The sequence below is a fragment of the Cricetulus griseus genome, chromosome 2 (assembly GCF_003668045.3).
Source record: "Cricetulus griseus strain 17A/GY chromosome 2, alternate assembly CriGri-PICRH-1.0, whole genome shotgun sequence".
Lineage (NCBI taxonomy): Eukaryota > Metazoa > Chordata > Mammalia > Rodentia > Cricetidae > Cricetulus > Cricetulus griseus.
In genome coordinates, this window is record NC_048595.1 from 345,221,483 (window position 1) to 345,242,940 (window position 21,458).

The window sequence follows — 21,458 nt, forward strand, 5'->3', positions numbered from 1 at the left end:
CACTTATTTATACTGCAAAGAATTTTATTTTTTTAAGTAGCCATCCAGATGGTTCAGTAGGTAAAATGTTTGCCTACAGAGCCTGATGACTTAAGCTTGATTCCCAGAAGCTGTGCACAGGAAAGAGCTGATTTCTAAAAATTGTCTTCCGACTCATTCATGTTGTAGTATGTGTGGACACACTAGAATAGAGTTTTTTAGGGGAGGGGTCATTGAGATGTCTCAACAGTTAAAAGAATTTTTATTGTCCCTGCAATAAATATTAAGTCCCAGCACCCCTTGTCTGCTCACAAGCAGCCAGAAAGAACTCCAGTTACAGGGGATCCAACACCCTCTCTAACCTCACATGGCATGCATGTGGTGTAGATAATGTGCAAGCAAAACACTCTTGCACACACAGTCTTTTTAAAATGAAAGAAAATGATGAAAAAGTGCTAAATATTTAAGTTAATCAAAAGTAAACTGCTCTCCACATCACTTGCTCTTAATTGTGTGTGTGCATAAACAGGTAAAATAAACTAATCATCATTGTCATGAACATTTACTTAGTATAAGTACTTACAAAGTTAATCTAGGTGACTGGTGAGGTTGCTCAGAATTGCTGCCAAGTCTGACGGCCGTATTCACACTCCCCAGGACCCAGTTAGCGGAAAGAAAACTATAGCAAGTCTGTCTCTGCCTCCTCTCATGCACTGTGGCATATGTAAACATGCATGTGCACACATAATAAATAAATTGCAATGTCAGTTGCTGGTGTTTTTTTTTTTTTTATTGTTGTTGTTTCAAGTTAATTCTCCAGCAACCCTATATGTGTTAAGTATGGTGTCACAAGTAAAAAGTAATGTACAATTTGAGCCTAAATAGTACTGTATAAAAATTGCATGTTTCTATCTTGTTTTCAGTGGTGGGTACTGGGTTTTGAATCCAGAGCCTTCCACACACCAAGTGGTTTATCAACTGAGCTTTATATCCATCCCCTGTAATGTCTGTATAGAGGCTTCATTTGTTCGTATAAACTGGAGCTAGATTCTACCAAATTGCAATAGGTCAGGTTTTGACTGCTTCTTGGTAAGCAGTATATTAAAAAGTCACAGAGAATGAACTATGGGAATGGTTGTTGAATCAGTCTCCTTGAGGTGCTCATATTTATTTTACTTCCCATGAAAGTATAATAAATAAGAGATACATGGTGGCAGCAGCTTTTTTAAAATTTCTTGGCTAAAGGAAACATGCATACACATGTACAAATAACTCCTTTTACAAATAATGGAAAGATTATTTAAGAACACCCACTTGATGACTCACAGCTATCTGTAACTCCATTATCAGGGGATCTGAGCCCTCTTCTTTCCTCTGTGGACACAAACTTGCACATGGAACACAGACATACATGCAGGCAAGATACTCAAACACATAAGAATAATAAGAATCAATAACGCTGGGTGGTGGTGGTGCACACCTTTAATACCAGCACTTGGTAGACAGAGGCAGGCGAATCTCTGTGAGTTCAAGACCAACTTGGTCTACAAAACTAGTTCCAGGACAGCCAGGGCTACACAGAGAAACCCTGTCTCGGGGAAGAAAACAAAAGAATCAATAAAAAAGTTTTGAAATAGTGGGAAACACTACTTCCACAAAGAATGCTGAAAATAAGGAAAGGCAAGAGGTTAATGGTAACAGTAATGTTGCATATGTTTTGTAGAGGGAATAGAATCCAGTGTTTGTAGAATGTTTACTATAATAGCCACAATAAAGCTTTTTTTGTCTTCTAATGCAAAAGATTCAACTAATTTCTTATAATCTTCATTACATAGGTTATAAGTCCTGAGAAGTATGACATAAAATGTGCTGTGTCTGAAGCAGCAATAATTTTGAACTCGTGTGTGGAGCCCAAAATGCAAGTCACTATCACCCTGACATCTCCAATTATTCGAGAAGAGAACATGAGGGAAGGAGGTTGGAAAGCCAATTAAGCATTCTACTTTTCTATTAACTTTTTGTTTTCCATTTACCTACCCTTTGATGGCATTAAGCCCTAGAAGGCAACATGCTGGCATTACATATGAATTTAATAGATTTAACTTACTCAGCAATTAGTTTTGGCTTTAGATCATTTCTAACAAAGTGAATGCTCTCCTTAGTAATGTACCATTATAGAAAACATAATATGTGATTGGTTTTCTTGACAGATTTTTTTTCTTTTTTTCTTGCAAACCTCAGATTTCTGGAAAAAAAACTTCAAAAATTGTGTTTTATATAGTTGACACATGAATAAAAGTTAAATGCTTGTTAATAACTAGGGCCACAATTTAACTTTTGCTAAAACAATCTTGGTTTTGCCTTGTCTTAATGAAAAAAGTTTTCACAAATTGACGAACTATCTACAGTATTTACTTAAAATTGTTATGTATAAAGTCATGGATCTGGCCTGTCCTGAAGTACATATTTCTAGTTCTCTGAGGTTGCACTTTGGTTTTGCGTACTTTCATAAATGCAGAACATGCTAATGCACACAGTTTTGGGCATTTGACCTGCATATCATCCTAGAGCTCTTAACAAATGATGTGGATAAGTGAGTTACAGTACAGTTCAGGGGTTTCCTTTTTGTTTTTTGTTTTTTGTTTTTTTTTTAACTGAATTTGCATTTGTAGAACATGAAACTCTCCTGGTGCCAGCAATGTTGCTCTAGGGACTGACTGTTCTGTAACATCTTCAAAGCTTCCAAAGCGTTTAAGCCAAAAGCATGATCAGTGTCTGCAGTAATGTCAGTTCTCTTATTTTATGGGTCAGATAAAATTTACTTTGTTTCCTTTCCTGTTGTTTTTATCCATCTTACATTACTGAAAATGGAATTAAATTTCACATTGTTTGTTTGTAGTGCAGGTTGAGAAGGAAAAGATGATCAATTCTATTAAATTTGTTTTCTTAAGGCAAAGCAATTATTTTTAAGAAACTGGGCTTTCCATAGCCCAAGAAAAGGATATTTTAGTCAAATTTTCATTTGGAGGCATGTCTGATTTTGTATATTTCATATGTGCACCATATTAGGATTTTTAAATGTTGTATCTTAAGTTTTGCACCCTAAAAAATAGGTGAATTTAATGTAAAGGATCATTTATGTGAACATGAATTCCCCTGGAAGATCTGGCTTTCCATGTTGTTGAAGAAAATAGTTCCTGAGTCAATTTGGCCAAGTTGTATATAGTGTATGATCCTTTACTTCGGTTTTTAAAATCTAGTGTGATATTTTATAAATTAATGTTGCTGTGTTTAATGTAAAGTTATGCTTATGTAACCATTTAGCTTTATTTCAGAATGCTTCTGTGTATTTAGCCTCAGTTCATTATTAAGCCATTTTGTAAGTTAATAGTGCCCTATTGTAGTAAATCCTTTAACAAGCCTTTCTGAAGGAAACAAAATTATATTTTTGTCTGACCCAGACTGAGATAGTATTACAGTTCTGAATTTAATATGATCATGAAAGAAATGGTCAGCCTAAAATTGAAAGATTTTGCTTCAAGACACTGAGCTGGAAAGTTAGATATACAAAAGTGTAGAAACATTGTTAAGAGTGTTCCTTGCTGCAGATGACTGCAGTAAACCCATGTTTTTAGCTTTATCATGAAGATTGCTTCTTTCTAGCTGCAGAATATCGGTATGTATTCTCTCTGACTGCAGCTCCCGGTGCTCTGTGTCTTCAAATCATTTAAAGCCTATAGCTTGCTTTGGGGAGTTAGTACAGGGTTTAAGGAAGGCTTTGCCGGAAGAACATTGTAAATCATAAGATTTGACTATTATATTTCCACATAGTGTGATAGCTTCTTTAATATGTAGTGGTCCTGTTTGATATGAAAATCATTTAATAAAAGAAATAACTAAATTGTCAAAATAACTGTTAAATACATAACAGATGTCTTCTGGTACTGTGTTTGACAGTTAACATACAGTAAACATTTAATTGACTTTAAGCTTGAAATGTTCAGAATGCTCTAACCATTGCTACAGAGTCTTTTCTGCAGCAAATCAAGTATTGTGTGTGTTTTTTTCTACCTGTAGCTTATCAGGCCCGGTCCAAAGCCTTCTAGCAGAAGGGATTGATTCCTGTCAGGGGTTGCTGCCAAGACATCGGAAGGATTTTTGACCAAGGTTTTCAAAAGCTCAGTGTCACATCTGCCATTTGATTAAGGGGGGATTTTGGATGCAGAGTCTGGCATTTTTTTGTCCTTTGTGTGGCTATTTTGTTTGTCTTTTGTCTCTTCTAGAATTGAGCAGTGTTCACACTAGTTTTTAAATAGTTGGGTGAATTATATTTTACATAACCATGTTAATTGAAATTAATATATTCCCATTAACTTTTAATCATAAAATAGTGTGGACACAGCATGTCTTCTAATTGGTGATTAACCCCTTAAAATTTGTGAAATACATTCATGTAGGAAAAGAATTTGTATTTTGTTTTAATAAATTAACAGTTTTTTGTTTTGTTTCATTGACTGTTAGGGAACAAGTATGATTTTAGCACAATATATCTAAGGGGTTAATCTACTTAAAATATAAAAATGGGTACAAAAATCCACACTCTAAATTTAACAAAAATTTCCTACTTATATAGCTCTTTTTTTTAACTTATAGGTATTCTGGCATTATTGAATTTGTATTGTAGGTTAAAATTTACCAAGTTATGCTTATACACAAAAAAAAAATTATTGGAAGAATTTTTAAGATTTTGAAATACAGTAGATTTAGAAACCTTTTATACTGACCATAGTTTTGTCTATTTACATTCTGTCTTTAACATACTTTAAATAAGAGCAGTAGTCAAAGGTCCTCCCTTGTAGTCTTCATGTTGTGGAGAATGGAAGTGGTAGAGGTGAATTTTTTTCTTTTTCAGGGTAGTTAGCTTTCCTTTCTCTGTTCTTTTTCTTTATTTCGTTTTTTAGATACCTTTTCATATTTCTTCTATTCATAAGGGTGACAACGTACCTTGTGAGACTTCTAAATTCCTGGGCTGAAGACATGGCTCATTGAGTAAGAGCACTTGCTGCTTTTGCAGAGGACCCCATTTCAATCCCCAGCACCCAGGGTCAGGCAACCCACAACCAACTAGACTCCTGACCCTGGTCCAGGGCATCTAACTGATTCCTTCTGGACTTTAAGTCAAAAGTTCAAGCACTTAACTCAGACTTACAGTACCCATTAGTTTTTATATTTCTTCTTTTGTCACTCATGGACACTTGAAGTACTCAGTAAATTATGTAGCCTAAATGTGTCGTGGTTTTTGGTGCTCTCTAGCTACTTCTTATACTCAAGAAAATTACTTCTTGTAATTTTCCTGCATTTTAAAAATACATTATAAGCCAGGTATGATGGCTCACACTCTTAATCCCAGCTCTCAGAGGCTGAAGGTGGAGGATAAACCATGAGTTCCAGGCTAGCCTGAGCCATGTTTCAAAAACCAGAAAAGCAAAATATACTATAAAGTTGATGGCAACTGTGAATTAGATTGAAATATTTATGATTTGGTTATATAATAATTTGACCAACAAATTTATTATCTTCTGCACATTTTATTGGTATTTCAGATAAACGTGTAGCTGGCCTTTGGATCTTCACTTTTGTGAATGATTTATTAATGTAAACTGGTATTTGTTAATATAAAGTTAATTTCTTGTCCTAATTTAGTTTCTTATTTTATCAAGCATTATTAAAGCAACACATTTTAATCAACTTATAAAGACCATACATATTTACCATGAAAGCATTCTGCTTATGGCTTCTTTTCTATACTTAATTGTATTTAACTGTGCTAGTTCCTGTAGCCTTTTTCTGCTTCACTTATTGTTTCTCTGCTTACTGTTTGGAGTACTTTTAACGGAACCTTTATTTTAGAAAGCATTTCATATTCTCTTATGACATGCTAAATCTCCTATTGAACATAAATAATTGAATTCTCATAGAACTACACCTCATTTTGGTCCTTTCAATTTTTTTCAGGGGGTTTTGTAATTGTTGTATTGATCATTCCATATTTATTTAAGTTCTTGCTTATATTAGCCCCAGAATAACCTAGAATACTTTACCAACTTGGTAGTTTGTTGTGCATTCCCATTTAAGGTGGATTTTTGTGTTCCCTTTTGTCTTTGTCTTCTTTGTGCTGGTGCGCTGTGTCCAATAATCTTTCCTGTAGATTTCATTTTGGTGAGTAAGGTTTCTATTTCCAGAAAATTACTGTATCACTGAGGAGTTTATCTTAATTCTCCTTTTGTTCTTCATACTGTATTATGTAACTTTGTTGAAAGTTACTCCCTGGATTAATTAGACTGAAAAGTTCTCAAATGGCTCACGTGACACTGATGCTACTTTAAGGAAGTGTCTCGCTCACCTGGTCAAACACCCATTCCTCACTGCATTTTGCCAATTCAATCCATTTTAGATGTAACCTCGGGTATGGTGAAAGACCCACCGGACGTCTTGGACAGGCAAAAATGCCTTGACGCTCTGGCTGCTCTACGCCACGCTAAGTGGTTCCAGGTTCGGAACATCATTTTACTTTTTTCTTGTAGCCTTATGAGAGAGTAGTTCATTCAGTACATGTTTAACTGTGCTTAAACATTTCAAAAGATTGCCTAAGCAACACTATTTTAAATTAAATCTCAGAAAAATAAGGTATCCTAGAAAGCTGAGTATAAAGATCTGCATTTTGCAGTTACTATTAATTTGACAATAAACAAGCTTGGGGGTGTTAGTACTCCGGGTTTTTTATTTTTAGTGGCTATATTTGAAGTTGACTTCTTCGGGAACATCACATGTTTTTGTATATATATTATATTCCATAAGGCTGCAGATTAACTTTGCTTTAAATAATGGAATATGTGTTTAAAGCTTTGTGTATAGTTTTAAGATTTCCCCCTCTTTCTCTAAGTTAATGAGTGTAGGGAATGAAAGGTGAGGAAGCAGCTGCTTGGTTTAGTGACTTTGCAGACATGCAAAGGCACAGACAGGAAACCAAACAGACCTCCTTAACCTTCCAGTCCCTAGACAAACTTTTTAGCTCTTTACTTTTCCTTTTTATTTCTAATTTAGGCAGTTTTTTTTTTTTTTTCAGTTTACTGTTTTCGTATGAACACAGGTCAAGGTTCACAGGGGATCAAGAAATATTATTCTTGTATAATCTGTTTACTTTGACCTAAATACTAGCTTTTAAATACTAACTCTGGCATAAAATACTGCTGTAAATGGCAGCTCATTGAACCCAACTTAAATGTAATTATTTTTATTTTTAATTTGAGCTTCCATTGAACAGTGGTATTTTTGAACTCTTTTTCATCAAGGGATAGTTTTGATGTATATTCTAAGATTAATTCAGTTGGTTTTTGTGTTGCCCTCAAGGCTAGAGCTAATGGCCTACAGTCCTGTGTGATTATCATACGTATTCTCCGAGACCTTTGTCAACGAGTTCCAACTTGGTCTGATTTTCCCAGCTGGGTAAGTAGCTTATGACAGCACCATATGAAAGATGAGCATTTAGAGAGGTCTTCTCTATTTACTCTTTGTCTTTCTGACTCTACTTTTTTTTTTTTTTTTTTTTTTTTCACGTATCATATTTTTCTGTTCTGGTGACAAATCCTAGGGACTTCTGTTCTGGTGACAAATCCTTTCTTAGGATTTACTAATTAAAAAATTATGCTTGGGCTGGTGAGATAGCTTAGTGAGTAAGGACATTTGCTACTAAACCTGAAAACCTGAGTTCCATCCCTGTAACTCATATGGTAGAAGGAGAGAATTGACTCCTAAAAAATTGTCCTTTGACAATGTACACCATAGTACAGAGGAGTAGGGAGACACACAATGAATAACTGAATGAATTTTGTTTTGTTTTGTTTTTTGTTTTTTAACAATTATGCTAGACTAGGTGACAGCTGAGCTATGCAAGCTTGAGGGCTTTAGATGAAGTCCCCAGACCTCACATAAAATACCGGGCATGGTGTTGTACACACACTTGATAGTATTGTGCTGGCTAAGACAGGAGCATTGCTGTCTACTAGCCTAGCTCCAGGTTCAGAGAGAGTCCCTTTCTTAAGGAAATAGGGTAATGAACTTGTGCCTTTATTAAAGACACACTGTTCTGGAATAGTAGAATTTGAGATAGAAATTTGTTCAGAAATACGTATTAGGGCTCAGCCTATTGATTTCAAAGTTAGGTTATTGAAAGTTAAATAGTCAAGGTTGTCAGATGTGGTGGCTCACACCTTTGAGCCCAGTGCTTGGGAGGCAGAATTAGGTTAATCTCTATGAGTTCAAGGCCAGCCTGGTTTACAGATTGAGTTCCAGGACAGCCAGGACTACACAGAGAGACCCTGTCTTGAGAAACCAAACAAACAAAAGCCTGGACTTTGGACTTAAGACTTGTAGGGTCGCCTGGCGTTGGTGGCTCTCGCCTTTAATCCCAGCACTTGGGAGGCAGAGGCAAGCCTGGTCTCCAGAGCAAGTGCCAGTATAGGCTCCAAAGCTACATAGAGAAACCCTGTCTTGAAAAACAAAAAAGACTTGTAGGGTCAATTGTTTTTTTTTTCCCTGATAAATATTTTTTAAGAGCTACAAATTACATACTTATTGCACTGCAAACACTCCTAGAAGGATGTGTTCCACCTTTTAGTGATTATTTCTAAGGGGAGTGGGATGAAGAAAGATAAAGAGCTGTAATGTAGCTGGGCATTGGTGGCGCACACCTTTAATCCCAGCACTGGGGAGGCAGAGGCAGGTGGATCTCTGTGAGTTCGAGACCAGCCTGGTCTACAATAGCTAATTCCAGGACAGCCTTCAAAGCCATAGAGAAACCCTGCCTCAAAAAACAAAACAAAACAAAACAAAACAAAAAAAAGGAGCTGTAATGTTTTGTTTTTATTGGAGGAGGAGGAAGAAGGGATGCTTGTGTTTGTTACTTGTACGGTTAAATCTTTAAATTATGAGTGAAATTCAGGTATATTGTACACACATATGGTCACAACACTAGGGAAGCTTGAGGCACGGAATTGTGAGTTACATTGTAAGACCCTATGTCAAAAAAGCTAAATGAAACAAAAATACATACATAAATAAAAAATGAATGCAGCTTTATATTTTCTGAAACACTATTTGTCCTTCAGAATTCTTTTTTTTTTTAACCTAAGGAAGGGAAACTGTTTTCTGTTGTGTGATTAATATAATCTCTATTTAGAAACTATCCTATTGTTAGATTAATTTTGCCTAACATAACTACTGTCTTTTCTGTTACTTGTTTTCATTTTTTGCCACTTTCCTATGTGACAGAGTTTGAGAAGTTAATTTGGTTTTCACCTTCGTCTTATTCTTTGCTATTTATTAGTTCTTAGTTACTTTTCTGTTGCTATGAAAGAGACAGCATGACCAGGCAGTTTATAGAAGAAAGACTTTAAGCCGGGCAGTGGTGGTGCACACCTTTAATCCTAGCACTCGTGCGACAGAGGCAGGTGAATCTCTGTGAGTTCTGAGGCCCGCCTGGTGTACAAAGCTACACAGAGAAACCCTGTTCACAAAAAAAATAAAAAGACTTTATTGAAGTAAGGACTTAACTCTGCTTTCAGAAAGTTAGTCTATGACCTATGTAATCAGAGGTTTTTCTATCCAGCCCGGTCCTGCAGCTGCTTTTAAAGAATCATTCAGAGGCTTAATATTAATTACAAATGTTTGGCCAATAACTCGGGCTTATTACTAGCTAGCTCTTAGAACTTAAATTAACCCATTTCTATTAATCTATGTATTGCCACATACCCATGACTTTACCAGGCCTCTGTCATCTTTCTTCTTGGGTGGCTGGCTCATCTCTCCCTAACTCTGCCCTTCTCTGTATCTTCCAAAACAGCTTCTTTATTAACCAAGGAGTGGAATACATATTCACAGCATACCAAAGGATTATCCCACAGCAACCATCATGGCAGTAGGCATGCATCATCATGCTAGAACAGTAATAGCTGAGAGCTTCCATGTTGAGACAACAACCAAGAGGGGGAGAAAGAGAGCTAACTGGGAATAGCATGGGCTAATGAAAACTCAAAGCCCACCACCAGTAACACACTTTCTCCAAAAAGGTCACTCTTCCTAATCCTTCCCCATTCCACCAACTGGGGACTAAGCATTTAAATTATGAGTTTGCGGAGGCCATTCTTCAAACCACCACAGTTCCATAATGATTCTTTGGATTTTAGCTTAGTATAGTATCCTGGAACCTTCCTGTGTATCTGAACTTTGGCTTCATTTTGGGTTTTTTTGTTTGGTTTGGTTTGGTTTGGTTTTGGTTTTGGTTTTTCGAGACAGGGTTTCTCTGTCATTGACTTTTCTTAAAATTAAAAACTTCACATTATATTATTGTTCTTAGAAGACAGATTTTTTTTTAATGTTAGATTTTATTAACAGCGGGTTTGTTTACAGAAATACTTCTTGAAAAGTATTGCTCCCTGCAGGAGCACAGCCTTCATGTTAACATTTGTACCAGAGGGTACATGTGGGATTTTTTGGTTGGTTGGTTTGGTTTGATTTTTACAAGACGGGGTTTTTTCTGTGTAATGGTCCTGGCTGCCCTGGAACCTGATTTGTAGACCAGGCTGATTTTGAACTCACGGAGATCTGCTTGCCTCTGCCTCCCAAAGAGTGCTGGGATTAAAGGCATGCACCATCACTACCCAGCTGGTACATTTGTTTAATAAACTGTTTTAATGCATAATTGCCATGCAAAGTCTATACAAAATAGACTTTTCATATTATTCTTTACATGAGTGTAAGATGCCATGCAAATTTGTTCCCATCTATTTTTGATATATTTAGTTGACATGATTCATTTATTAGGTATAGTAGTACATTTCTGTATAATGATTTGATTTGGTCATTGACATACTATCACTTAACATTTATCAATTTTTTTATGCTGGGAACATTCAAAATCTTCAAGCAGCTACTTTGAAATGCTTTAAGGACTGCTCATGGAAAGAAGTACAATTTGAAAGGCTGTTTTTAAACTGTACTTTAAAATGTATGTTTATTGTTAGGTCAGTAGATGTGGGTAAAGTGTACATATCCCTTGTAGTCTAAAGGCTGGTTCCCACCAGGGCTCCAGGATTACAATTTCTCTGCTTCTCCTACCTCAGGAAGGTGAGAGTGGTCAGAGGAAATCTTTACTTTTAGGAAATTTAGGAAAATGTCTATGGCACAATGCACTCTAACTTGAACTAAGAGATCACTAGTGAAGTGTTCACTCACTTGCAAATCCCACCCCCTTGTTCCACATGGAGAGTGCAGGAAAACTGCTTGAGCGTAGTCACTGTTTCTTGGGAGTGGTCTTTTACAGTCCTTTTCTGTTTGGTGCAAGCTATTACATTTTTGCTTGGAGGCAATAGCATGTGCATTGTTACATGTTGTTTTGTTTTATTTTTTTAATTAGTGTTTTGGGGGAATAAGAGATCTTGAGGTTTGGCTTTGTGCCCTCACCTTAAGATTGGTCTGACATTGTTTGACCTCTGGCTTTTATCTTTATTTTTAAAAAGAGTTATCATTATATATGTATAAATATTTTGCCTGTGTGTGTATTCTGTGCGTGTGCCTGGTACTTGAGAAGGTCAGAATGGGGTTTCAGAGCCGCTGGAGTTAGACGGTTGTGAGCCACTGTATGGGTACTGGGAATCAAACCTGGGTTTTCTGCAAGAGCAGCAAGTGCTCTTAACTTGAGCCATTTCTCAGCCACTATCTTTCTGACTTTCTTTCCTCTTTTTTTTGCTGAGCATAAGTTTTTCAGCTTCTGAACCATTTTAGGGTTTTGTTTTAGTTTCAAGTATTTGTTTCTGGAGCTCCTATTTATTGCATTCATGTGTTTTGTTTGTGTATTTTGGGCAGTGTGTATGCCTCTGTGGGTCACAGAACAGTTTGCAGTAGTCTGTTCTCTCCTTGGGCCATGACTTCCAGGCTTCAAACTCACGATATAACGTTTGACAGTAATGCCATAACTTGCTAAGCCATTTGATAGACCCTGGAATTCCTACTTATAATTTAAATAAAAGTTACAATGGACACTAGAGAGATGGCTCAACATTTAAAAGCACTGACTGCTCTTATAGAGAGACCCACCTCTAGCAATTCACAAATTCTTGCAATTCCAGCTCCTAGGTGATCCGACACCCTCTTTTGGCCTTGGTGGGTACCTCCTCCATACACATGGCAGACACCCAGCATACACATGAGTAAAAATAAAAAGTAAATTTTTTTCAAAAGCCACACTGGATGAACCCAAAGGTTTGTGTTAGATGGGAGAAGATAGCCTTCATATGGTTCACTTTGTATGAAATGTCAGCAGTAGGCAAATCTGTTGAATTTGAAAGTAGATTGAAGGAAAGGTCAGAGAGGAAGTGGTATCTATTAGTAGATATACAGTAATTAAAAAAAAAAATCTGAGTTGGTCTATGGTAGTAGTTGAACAACTTTGGAAGTTGTAAGTTTGGAAGAATGAATCAAATAAATTATAAACCTGCTAAAATTTTAATATAAACTTTTCTAAATAAAACTTCCCCCAAAATCCCAGATTGACTACTTTTTAAGCCTATTCTTTTACCTTTGTCTTTCATTCATTGGTTGACTCTCTTAAATGTACAATATAGTGAAAGTATTGTTATTGTTGTTTTATTTTCTTATGGGTAATAAAATTCCAGCAGTGCATTAAATGAAAGTTTAGATAATACCCTCTGTTTGTAAAGAAAAAAACAGATCAGATGGAATAGCTCAGGCCTGTGTAATCTCAGCATTCAAGTAAGATAACCAGGAGATGGATCTCAGGCTGCTGAGTGAGACCATGTCTCAGAATTAGAAATAGGCCAGGAGTGAGGGCTCATACCTATAGTCCAGTACACAGGAGACTGAGACATAGAACTACTGAGATCAAAGCATGTGTGGGTTTTAATAATGACTTCTAGGTTAGCCTTGGAGTGCAAAATGAGATCCCAGTCTTAAACAACAAATAAACAGAAAGGCCGGGCAGTGGTGATGAAAACCTTTAGTCCCAGCAACTCAGGAGGCAGAGGCAGGTGGATATCTGAGTTTGAGGCCAGCCTGGTGTACAAAGCAAGTTCTGGGACAACCAGGCCTATTCCGTGTTGAAAAACCAAAGAGAGATACCACAGAAAAAACTGAACTACTAGTGGAATATTGAGCTGCCCAAACTCCTTGAAGTCTGTAGTTATTAACTTGTAGTTATTCTCTTCATTAAGTACAAATCTTAAAATGTAAAGTTTGTATTCCCTTAACCTTTCTGGTTTGGGGACTTCATTGTATAAGTCCACACTTGTCTTGAACTTCTTATCTACTATCTTGAGTTTGGTGGGCTTTTTTGCTTTGGAGTGTGGTTGAGATGGAGGTCTCTCTGTAGTTTTCTTTGTCCTTGAGCTCACTGTGTAGATTAGGCTGGGCTTGAACACACAGAGATCCTACTGTCTCTGCCCTGGGCCCAGCCGGTTCTTTTGTTTTTTAATGAGATGGCACTATGTTGCCTAGACTGGATTCTCAATCAATTTATGGGCTTAAATAATTCTGCTTTGTATTATAAAAATTATTAATTTACATTTGTTATCTATGTGTTGGAATAACTTGGAAAAATCCATTCTTTCTGCTTTTTAAGGTTCCATCAGGGTTTTGTCTGTCACAAGGCCACTTGGAAAAATCAGTTCTCTCTACCATGGATGTTCCATCAGGCTCATCAACAAGTGACCTTTACCCATTGAGCCATCTTACTAGCTTATTACTATCATAACTTCTATAATCTTTAAAATCTTTAACAACACTTGAGAATGTGTCTTTCATTCTAGCAGTGTTTGAAAATGGTCTTTAAGCTATTGAATGTATTTTATATTTTTAATCTTAGGCTATGGAGTTACTGGTAGAGAAAGCAATTAGTAGTGCTTCCAGTCCTCAAAGCCCTGGAGATGCCCTGAGAAGAGTATTTGAGTGCATTTCTTCAGGGATTATTCTCAAAGGTAAGTTTTGTGTTTTTATTAAGTAAAATTTATGTTTATTTCTTTACTGAATAAAAGGCCTACTTTCCCAAGTAGATAGTGCTAATAATGCTTTTGTTTCTTTACAATGATCACTATAGGCAGCCCTGGACTTCTGGATCCTTGTGAAAAGGATCCCTTTGATACTTTGGCTACAATGACTGACCAACAACGTGAAGACATTACATCCAGTGCACAGGTAGGTAATTGAATTTTTGTTGGATTACTGCCTTTAAGGCTTGGAGTTTTTATAATTGTTTATTTACAAGAAGTAATTGCGTACTAGTCATTGTGATACTTATTTGGGAAGTAAGCCTTTAAAGAGGATATTAAAAGATGTGTCTTGTTGGGCGGTGGGGGTGCACACCTTTAATCTCGGCACTCCGGAGGCAGAGGCAGACAGATCTCTGAGTCCAGGCCAGCCTGGTCTACAAAGCTACACATAGAAACCCTGTCTCGAAACAGCCCCCCCCCCCAAAAAAAAAAAGAATGAGAGAGAGAGAGATGTACCTCGATGGAGTTGGTGGGACACATTCATTTAATTCTAGCACCTAGAAGACCAAGTAGATCTCTGTAAGTCCAAGTGAGACCCTGTCTCTAAAAAATAAAAAAGGATTTACCTTAAATTATATTTCAGTGATAGGATTTTAAATATTTTCATTCATGAAATATGATTATTATATAATTTTGTGTGTGTATCCTATACATACCACCAAAAAATTTAACATTAAACCTTACCTCAACACCTCATTAAGTGTGGCCATTGGGTTATATATCAGGATTGTCAAGTCTCTGGTTATGCAGGAGTGAACTGTGCTTTTAGATATTATCAAAATTTCGCCTTTTCTTGACATTGTTCTCTGTATCCAGAACAACTAGACGCCAGAATCAGACTTTCCTGCATTTTATGCCAACTCTTGCCATCTCAAACAGAACATGGTTTATAAATCTTATGTAGTATTGTCATTGTTATCAATTAGGGGAAAATGAACTTAATGAGTTTTCTATAAAATTGTGGTAGCTGTTTTTATCATCTAAAATATACTAAATTTGAGAAGAATGAGGTACTGTCTATGAGTGGTAATATTCTATTCCAAGGTAAACAAGAGTTGTTAGACTTGAGCTCTTGTTGTCTGTACTAATAAGAATAATTTGGGGTTTGGGGGGTACCAGAATTAAATTGTTACACCAGAAGATGAAGGAGAAGAGAGACCGTGGTACAAGAGCAATTTTGCGTATCTTATGGGCTCCAGGCTCACAAGATGTCCATTTCTTTTCTTTTTTCTTTATTTCCGAGACAGGGTTTCTCTGTGTAGCTTTGGGGGCTGTCCTGGAACTAGTTGTTGTAGGTGGTCATCTAACTCATAAGGGATCTAGCTGCCTCTGCCTTCTAAATGCTAGGATTAAAGGTATGGGCCACAACTGCCTTGGCCCTAGAATTTATCCTTTATTGAAAAGGAGCCTAGGCATGGCAGCACAGGCTTGTACTCTTCAGCACTGGGGAGATAGATGCAGGAGAGAGCTAAACAAGGACAGCTGGGGCTGTGAGACCCTTTCTCAAAAAAGATCCTCTCCCAACAGTAAAGGAGTTACTGATTTTATAACTTGCCTGTTTATATAGCATTCATGAAATTACAAGTTAAAGTGGGGGCCTGCAGAGAAATTGGGAATAAGAAAGGGATGACCTGATTCTTAGAGGAATCCTGTTAGGTAGTGAGATAGTTCGGTAGTTTGATTGTGAATGCTGCAAACACAGTAAAATCTCAGCCTTGCAGGTCCACCTCCATAAATGAGTACAGGCATAACTGGTGAAATCTAAGTGGCTATACATTGTGCTGGTGTCATTTTCAGTGTCTTGTTTATGTATAGTGTCACATTAGCTCATGTTAGTGTTTTTCTTCCTTTCTCTCTATGGAGACTATGTTTTCATGCCTACTGTAATGTTCACCTTCATTCTTGTTTTTCTCTTGATTTAGTGATTGGTTTGGGGGACTTTTTGTTCTTTCCTTTTTTCTTTTTCCTTTGAGAATATGCCTTCCAATGTTGGCTAGGCTAGCCTGCAGTTTTTAATCACTCTATTTGACCATCCAGTGATACTTTAAAAGTTATTCTGTCGAAGGGAGCCTCTGTCCATTATTCTAATTCCTTTCTGTAGTTGTGTACAATTGAGCAACCTTTATCAAGGTAACATTTACAAAGCTAATCTCTTCATCCCCAGCCATTGTACCCCAAAGACGAACTAGCTAATTAAGTGATCCTTAAGAGGCTAGAGATGTAGCTCAATGATAATATGCTTTTTTTTTTTTTTTTTTCTTGTTATGTGGGCAAGTAAACTTAATAAGAATTCATGTTTCTTTGATGATTTAAGCTTTGGTTCCTAGAACCCAACCCACATGTTAGGAGAGAATGACACCCCCCCCCAACTTGCACTCTGATCATGAAGTGAATGTGCAAACAAATAGATAAATGAATAAATAAAGTACAAACTTAGGATGTTTGATTTTTTTAAATTAATTCTATATTCTGTTTGCAGTTTGCATTGAGACTCCTCGCATTCCGCCAGATACACAAAGTTCTAGGAATGGATCCATTACCACAAATGAATCAACGTTTCAACATCCACAACAACAGGAAACGAAGAAGGGATAGTGATGGAGTAGATGGATTTGAAGCAGAGGGCAAAAAAGACAAGAAGGATTATGATAGCTTTTAAAAAGTTTCTGTATATCTTCAGTGTTAAAATAGGTGCCGGTTTATTGGCTGTTTTCCATTCATAATAATGTCTACTTTAAAAATTTATCAAGAATATAAAGAGTTTCATAGAAGAACCAAGTTTTTCTATGACATTAAAAACTTAATGTACAGTGTTAGGTATTATATGGATGGAAAGACACCGAAAAATAAATTTCAATAGGGCAAAAATAGTGGTTGCATTTCCCCCCATTATTTTGATTTTATTTACTGGTTGCCCTTGCTCCCTGTATTTTTGTGTCTTTTATTAACTAGTGCATTGTGTTATTAAATCTTTACTGTATTTAATGCAGGATTTGTGCCTCAGTTGCTCCATGTATTTTGATACTTTTATTTAGAAGTTTTGTTTGCTTTGACACTAGTTGTAAGTTACTTTGTGTTATAGATAATATCCTTTACCCCTTAATATTTTACAGCAGTACGTTTTTTTTGGTAACGTGAAACTGTGGGATATTTTTTTTCCTTTTGTTATTCTTTGTGTGAAGGATTACAATACAAAAAGCTACCCTGCCATTTGAGTGCTCAGAACTGGGTGTTTCTGCATATCTTGTGGCATTTGTCTATCTAGTGTGATATATAAAGGTGTAATTAAGACAAATTCGTTAATCTAATCAAGTTTGCTGTTAGTTGTGCATTAGCAGTATAAAAGCTAATATATACTATATGGTCTTGCAACAGTTTTAAAGCCTCTGCATAACTGATAATAAAATGCATGACATTTTTGTTTTTAATAGACTTTTAAAATTATAATTTTAGGTTTAACACGTAGATCTTTGTACAGTTGACTTTTTGACATAGCAAGGCCAAAAATAACTTTCTGAATACTTTTTCTTCTGTACAAGTGAAAAGGGCATTTTTCACATATAAGTGGGCTATTGTTTTCAAAAGAACTTTATCATTGTGCAACTAACAATAACTAGCCCTTAATTATGGTGACAGTTCCTTATTAATGTGTGTGCAATTACTCTTAACAGCTCTTACAGTGTAACACAGTTGAATGATCCCCACACATCCCATCATCCAGATCATTTATAGGTTATTAACAGTGAGATTGATAAAGTATTACTGATTTTAAAAAATAAGATTATCTAAGAAAAAAAACAGAAAATTATTTGGTGTGGCCATCTTACATGCTTATGTCTCATATAAAATGCTAATACCCTTAGCAGTGGTGTAATTCGAAGTTACATCTTACTGTTGATGTATGTATGCTCTGGTACACAGATGTTGTTTTGTTGTCACAGCACTACAGTGAGGTAAAGAAATAAAAACTTAAATGCATATAATGACTTCATTGTATTATGTGCTAGACTTGATGACTGTGCCTGTTGCTTGATACTACTTACATTTCAGTAAAGCCATATTCATATATACTGTGTATAGGTGCATTACTCCTGCCAAATGTATATGGGCTAGTCACATAACTGAAAGTTTTTAGTTTTCACCACCATATTGGTTCATTTTTCTAAAGTTAGAATGCTCCACCAGACTAAAGAATAGAAGACTGGGCATTCTTGAAGAACATTTAATAGCATCTGTATGACTTCAGCACACCTTTTTTTTTTCCATATTTTTGCTATGAGTATTTAAATATCTAGATGATTTTAATTTTTTATTTTTTTAAAAAGAAAAAAGTTTTACCTCAAAGTTTGAGAAGGTCACAATTTTGGTGGGGAAGGTGTGGCAACAGGTGGGTTCATTATAGAAGGGTGAGGCTGGAATTCCACATGTTGGCAGAACAGGAAGCAGAGACAGGACAAGACTGTCACCCTAGAATCTTCCTAAAAGTTTCATAATCTCCCAAAATGGTGCCGCCAGTTGGGAACCACATGTTCAAACATAGCATCTGCTTGTGAAGAGCACAGACTACTTCATATCAAAAATATGACTCTGTCCAAGTCATTCATAGTCCACATGGCTTCTCTCTTGATCTACCCCCCTTCACTGACAGCTTTCCTCAGTGAACATCCCACATTTATGGTATGGCAAACCTAGAGTGTCCACTGCAACTTGGATTTCACCTTTATGGCTTCTGGCACAGCCCACTCGGGAGTCATATAGGGAATCTGACCCTGCCTACTACACTGCCTACTACTATCAGTGACTCTAGAACCTGTTTCAAACCTCCATGATGGTAACTGTTGTCACTTTGTAAACTGCCCCCCCCCACCCCCTTTGGACCACACAGTGGCTTCATGGCTGAAATGGAAAACACCTAGGCAGCTTATTTTCTACCAGGTCACTCCAGAGGTTTGATACTCTGAGCTCTTATTCTTCAAATTAATATTTAAAAAAACAAACAAAATACCTCTTAATCCCTCTGGCCAGTGGCCTGCTCCTCTATCAGTTGTTGCCTTCTCTCATACCAGTCACAGCTGTTGCATCTCCAGTTCTACCCTGCATGTGCCAGTCTGCTCCTCTGACTTCCCTGCTTCCATCACATGTCCATTGTAGTGGCATCGGAAGGTGCAGTGTGTCATGCAGTACACCCTTTTGCCCAAACAGTTTTACTTGGAAATGTTCATTGCAATGATTTGTTGTGGTTCCGGCCTGTGGCCTCTTTCACACTGTAAATACTGGGCCCTCTCTGAGACTCCTCGGATATCCTGCTGTTGCCCAGAGTCATGAAGATCTGGTCTCAAAAAATGAAATAAAATATTAAGGTTGGAGCTGTCAACACCAAGATCTTTTTTGTTTGTTTTTCAAGACAGGATTTCTCTGTAGCTTTGGAAGCTCTCCTGGAACTCTCTACACCAGGCTGACCTCGGAACTCAAGAACAGAGATCCATCTGCCTCTGCCTCCCGAGTGCTGGGACTTAGGCGTGTGCCACCACCGCCCCGCCCAATACCAAGATCTTAAAATTGGAGAATACCAGCTCAATCTATCTTATTATCATTACCATTATTGTGGTTCTCACAACGTGTCTTTGGATAGTCTCGTGTCATGCTTGGAACTTGTTCTGTAACTAGCTGTGGCCTCAAACCCATGGTCTTTATTCCTCAGCCTTCTAAACAATGGCATTACTGGCATGCACTACCATATCCAACTTCAGGTAGCATCTTAATTGTGTCTTTTTTAAACACATAAATAAGAGAACCTCTGGCTCAGCAACTGTAGATCAAAGATTTTGTCCTAAAGAATTACACTCAGTAAGTTTGCAAAATTATCAGTTCCTTACATTTTTTATTTTATTATTGTGTATGTGCCCCCACCTGGGCCTGTGGAAATCAGAGGATAGCTTGTGGAGTTGGATGTAAGGGGGTCAATAGAGACCAACTCTTATCTCCATCTGGGTTCTTGTCCTCTCCAAGAGTGAGGTGAGCAGACAAGTATACAAGTTGGGACTAATAACTTTAAAATAGGATAAAACGACTTAAAACAGGTTGCCATGCTGCAGATTTAATAAAAGAAGTTCGAACTCAGCAGCAGTGGGATGCTCTCAGTAGCAGTGCAATGCTCTTGGTAGCAATGAGATGCTCTTTCTCTCCCCAAGTCTGAGCAATTCCAGATGCCAGCCAAGAGTAGTCCCTTACAGAGAAAGTACAGGTCTGAGCATGGTTACAACTCTCCCAGGCTTCCTTGAATGATATTCTAAGGCTTGTAGATGTGTTTACAACTAGTCCTTTCATCTGTGTCTCCCAGTGTAACTCTAGTGTAACTTCCAGAGTCAAGTCCTTGTCATCATCATCTCTCCACACATTTGCTCTTTCAGTTGGGCCTCTAGGCCTATGTGAGGTGTGTGTCATTTTGGATGGGGAGTGTCTTTTCTTTGAAGTGGGGAAAGGTGAACAGTGCTTCCTTATTGAAATGAGAGCAGGAGAAAGCAGAGCAGACAGCCTTCTTTTCTACAAGTGAATGGATTACTTCTTTCATGATGTGTGATTTCAAACTTTTTCCTCTGCAGCTGATTCCTCTCGGAGTGGAAAATTGCCACACATGTATGTGCGTGGGTACACACGCACGTGTACACACACACACACACAGACACACACACACACACCCAGCCACTTGGGAGTCCCCAGCTCAGCTGGGCCATACCCTTGTTCTGATTTCTGTGGCCTGTGTGAGATATTTGCAGTCCGGCATTGCCTGCTTTCCTTGGCTGCCCTGAGAACATGTTCCTGAGGCCAGGTGGATGAATGAATAGACTTCAGTGTTCTGGAGGAAGGTAAGGAGCCAGGAAAGGGCTGATCATTAACGAATCAGAAAAGCTACTGTGTTAAAAACATGGAGATGTTGCATTGCCACTTAGTGATCCTCGGTGTTTGCTGATAAAAAGAGACCTCCAATTGCCAAAAGTTGCATTTTAAACCTTGGGATAGCTGACTGTTCCTAACATGAAATGGGGGTGTGAAGGTGTCCCCAACCTCTGTGCTCTTCTACAGCTGCCTGAACAATATGCTTATGAAGTTTTCAGAAGTGGGATGGTAAGCCAAACTCAAACAGGCCTGACTACATTTTAAGCAAAGATCAAATCCCCAGGAGTCAGGGAGACGTGGCATTTTATCTGAGAAGGTTGTCCTGACCCTGCAGCTGCCAGTGCTTCCTTTCAAGATCTTTGAACTCCAAACCCTGGTGGGCCTCCCTTCCACTGTTCTTCCAGACTTTCAAGCCCGTATCAGACAAAACACAGGAGAGAGGCCAGGTAGCAGTGGCACAGG

The 21,458-nt window shown here is 37.4% G+C and overlaps 1 protein-coding gene across 5 annotated transcripts in view; it reads left to right on the forward strand.

The window, feature by feature from the left end:
- Positions 1 to 18,085, forward strand: part of Zfr (zinc finger RNA binding protein) — a 59,017-nt gene extending 40,932 nt beyond the window's left edge. For 4 of the 5 annotated variants that reach the window (XM_027401256.2, XM_027401258.2, XM_027401257.2 and 1 more), the window contains 6 exons: positions 1,815 to 1,956; positions 6,434 to 6,531; positions 7,390 to 7,485; positions 13,916 to 14,027; positions 14,147 to 14,244; positions 16,579 to 18,085. In XM_027401256.2, coding sequence (XP_027257057.1) covers positions 1,815 to 1,956; positions 6,434 to 6,531; positions 7,390 to 7,485; positions 13,916 to 14,027; positions 14,147 to 14,244; positions 16,579 to 16,758 — 726 coding nt within the window. In that variant the 3' untranslated portion in view covers positions 16,759 to 18,085. Of the gene's footprint in view, positions 1 to 1,814; positions 1,957 to 6,433; positions 6,532 to 7,389; positions 7,486 to 13,915; positions 14,028 to 14,146; positions 14,245 to 16,578 lie in introns of those variants that run through there. The other variant, XM_027401260.2, reaches the window with a different exon arrangement.
- Positions 18,086 to 21,458: the final 3,373 nt, after the last annotated feature.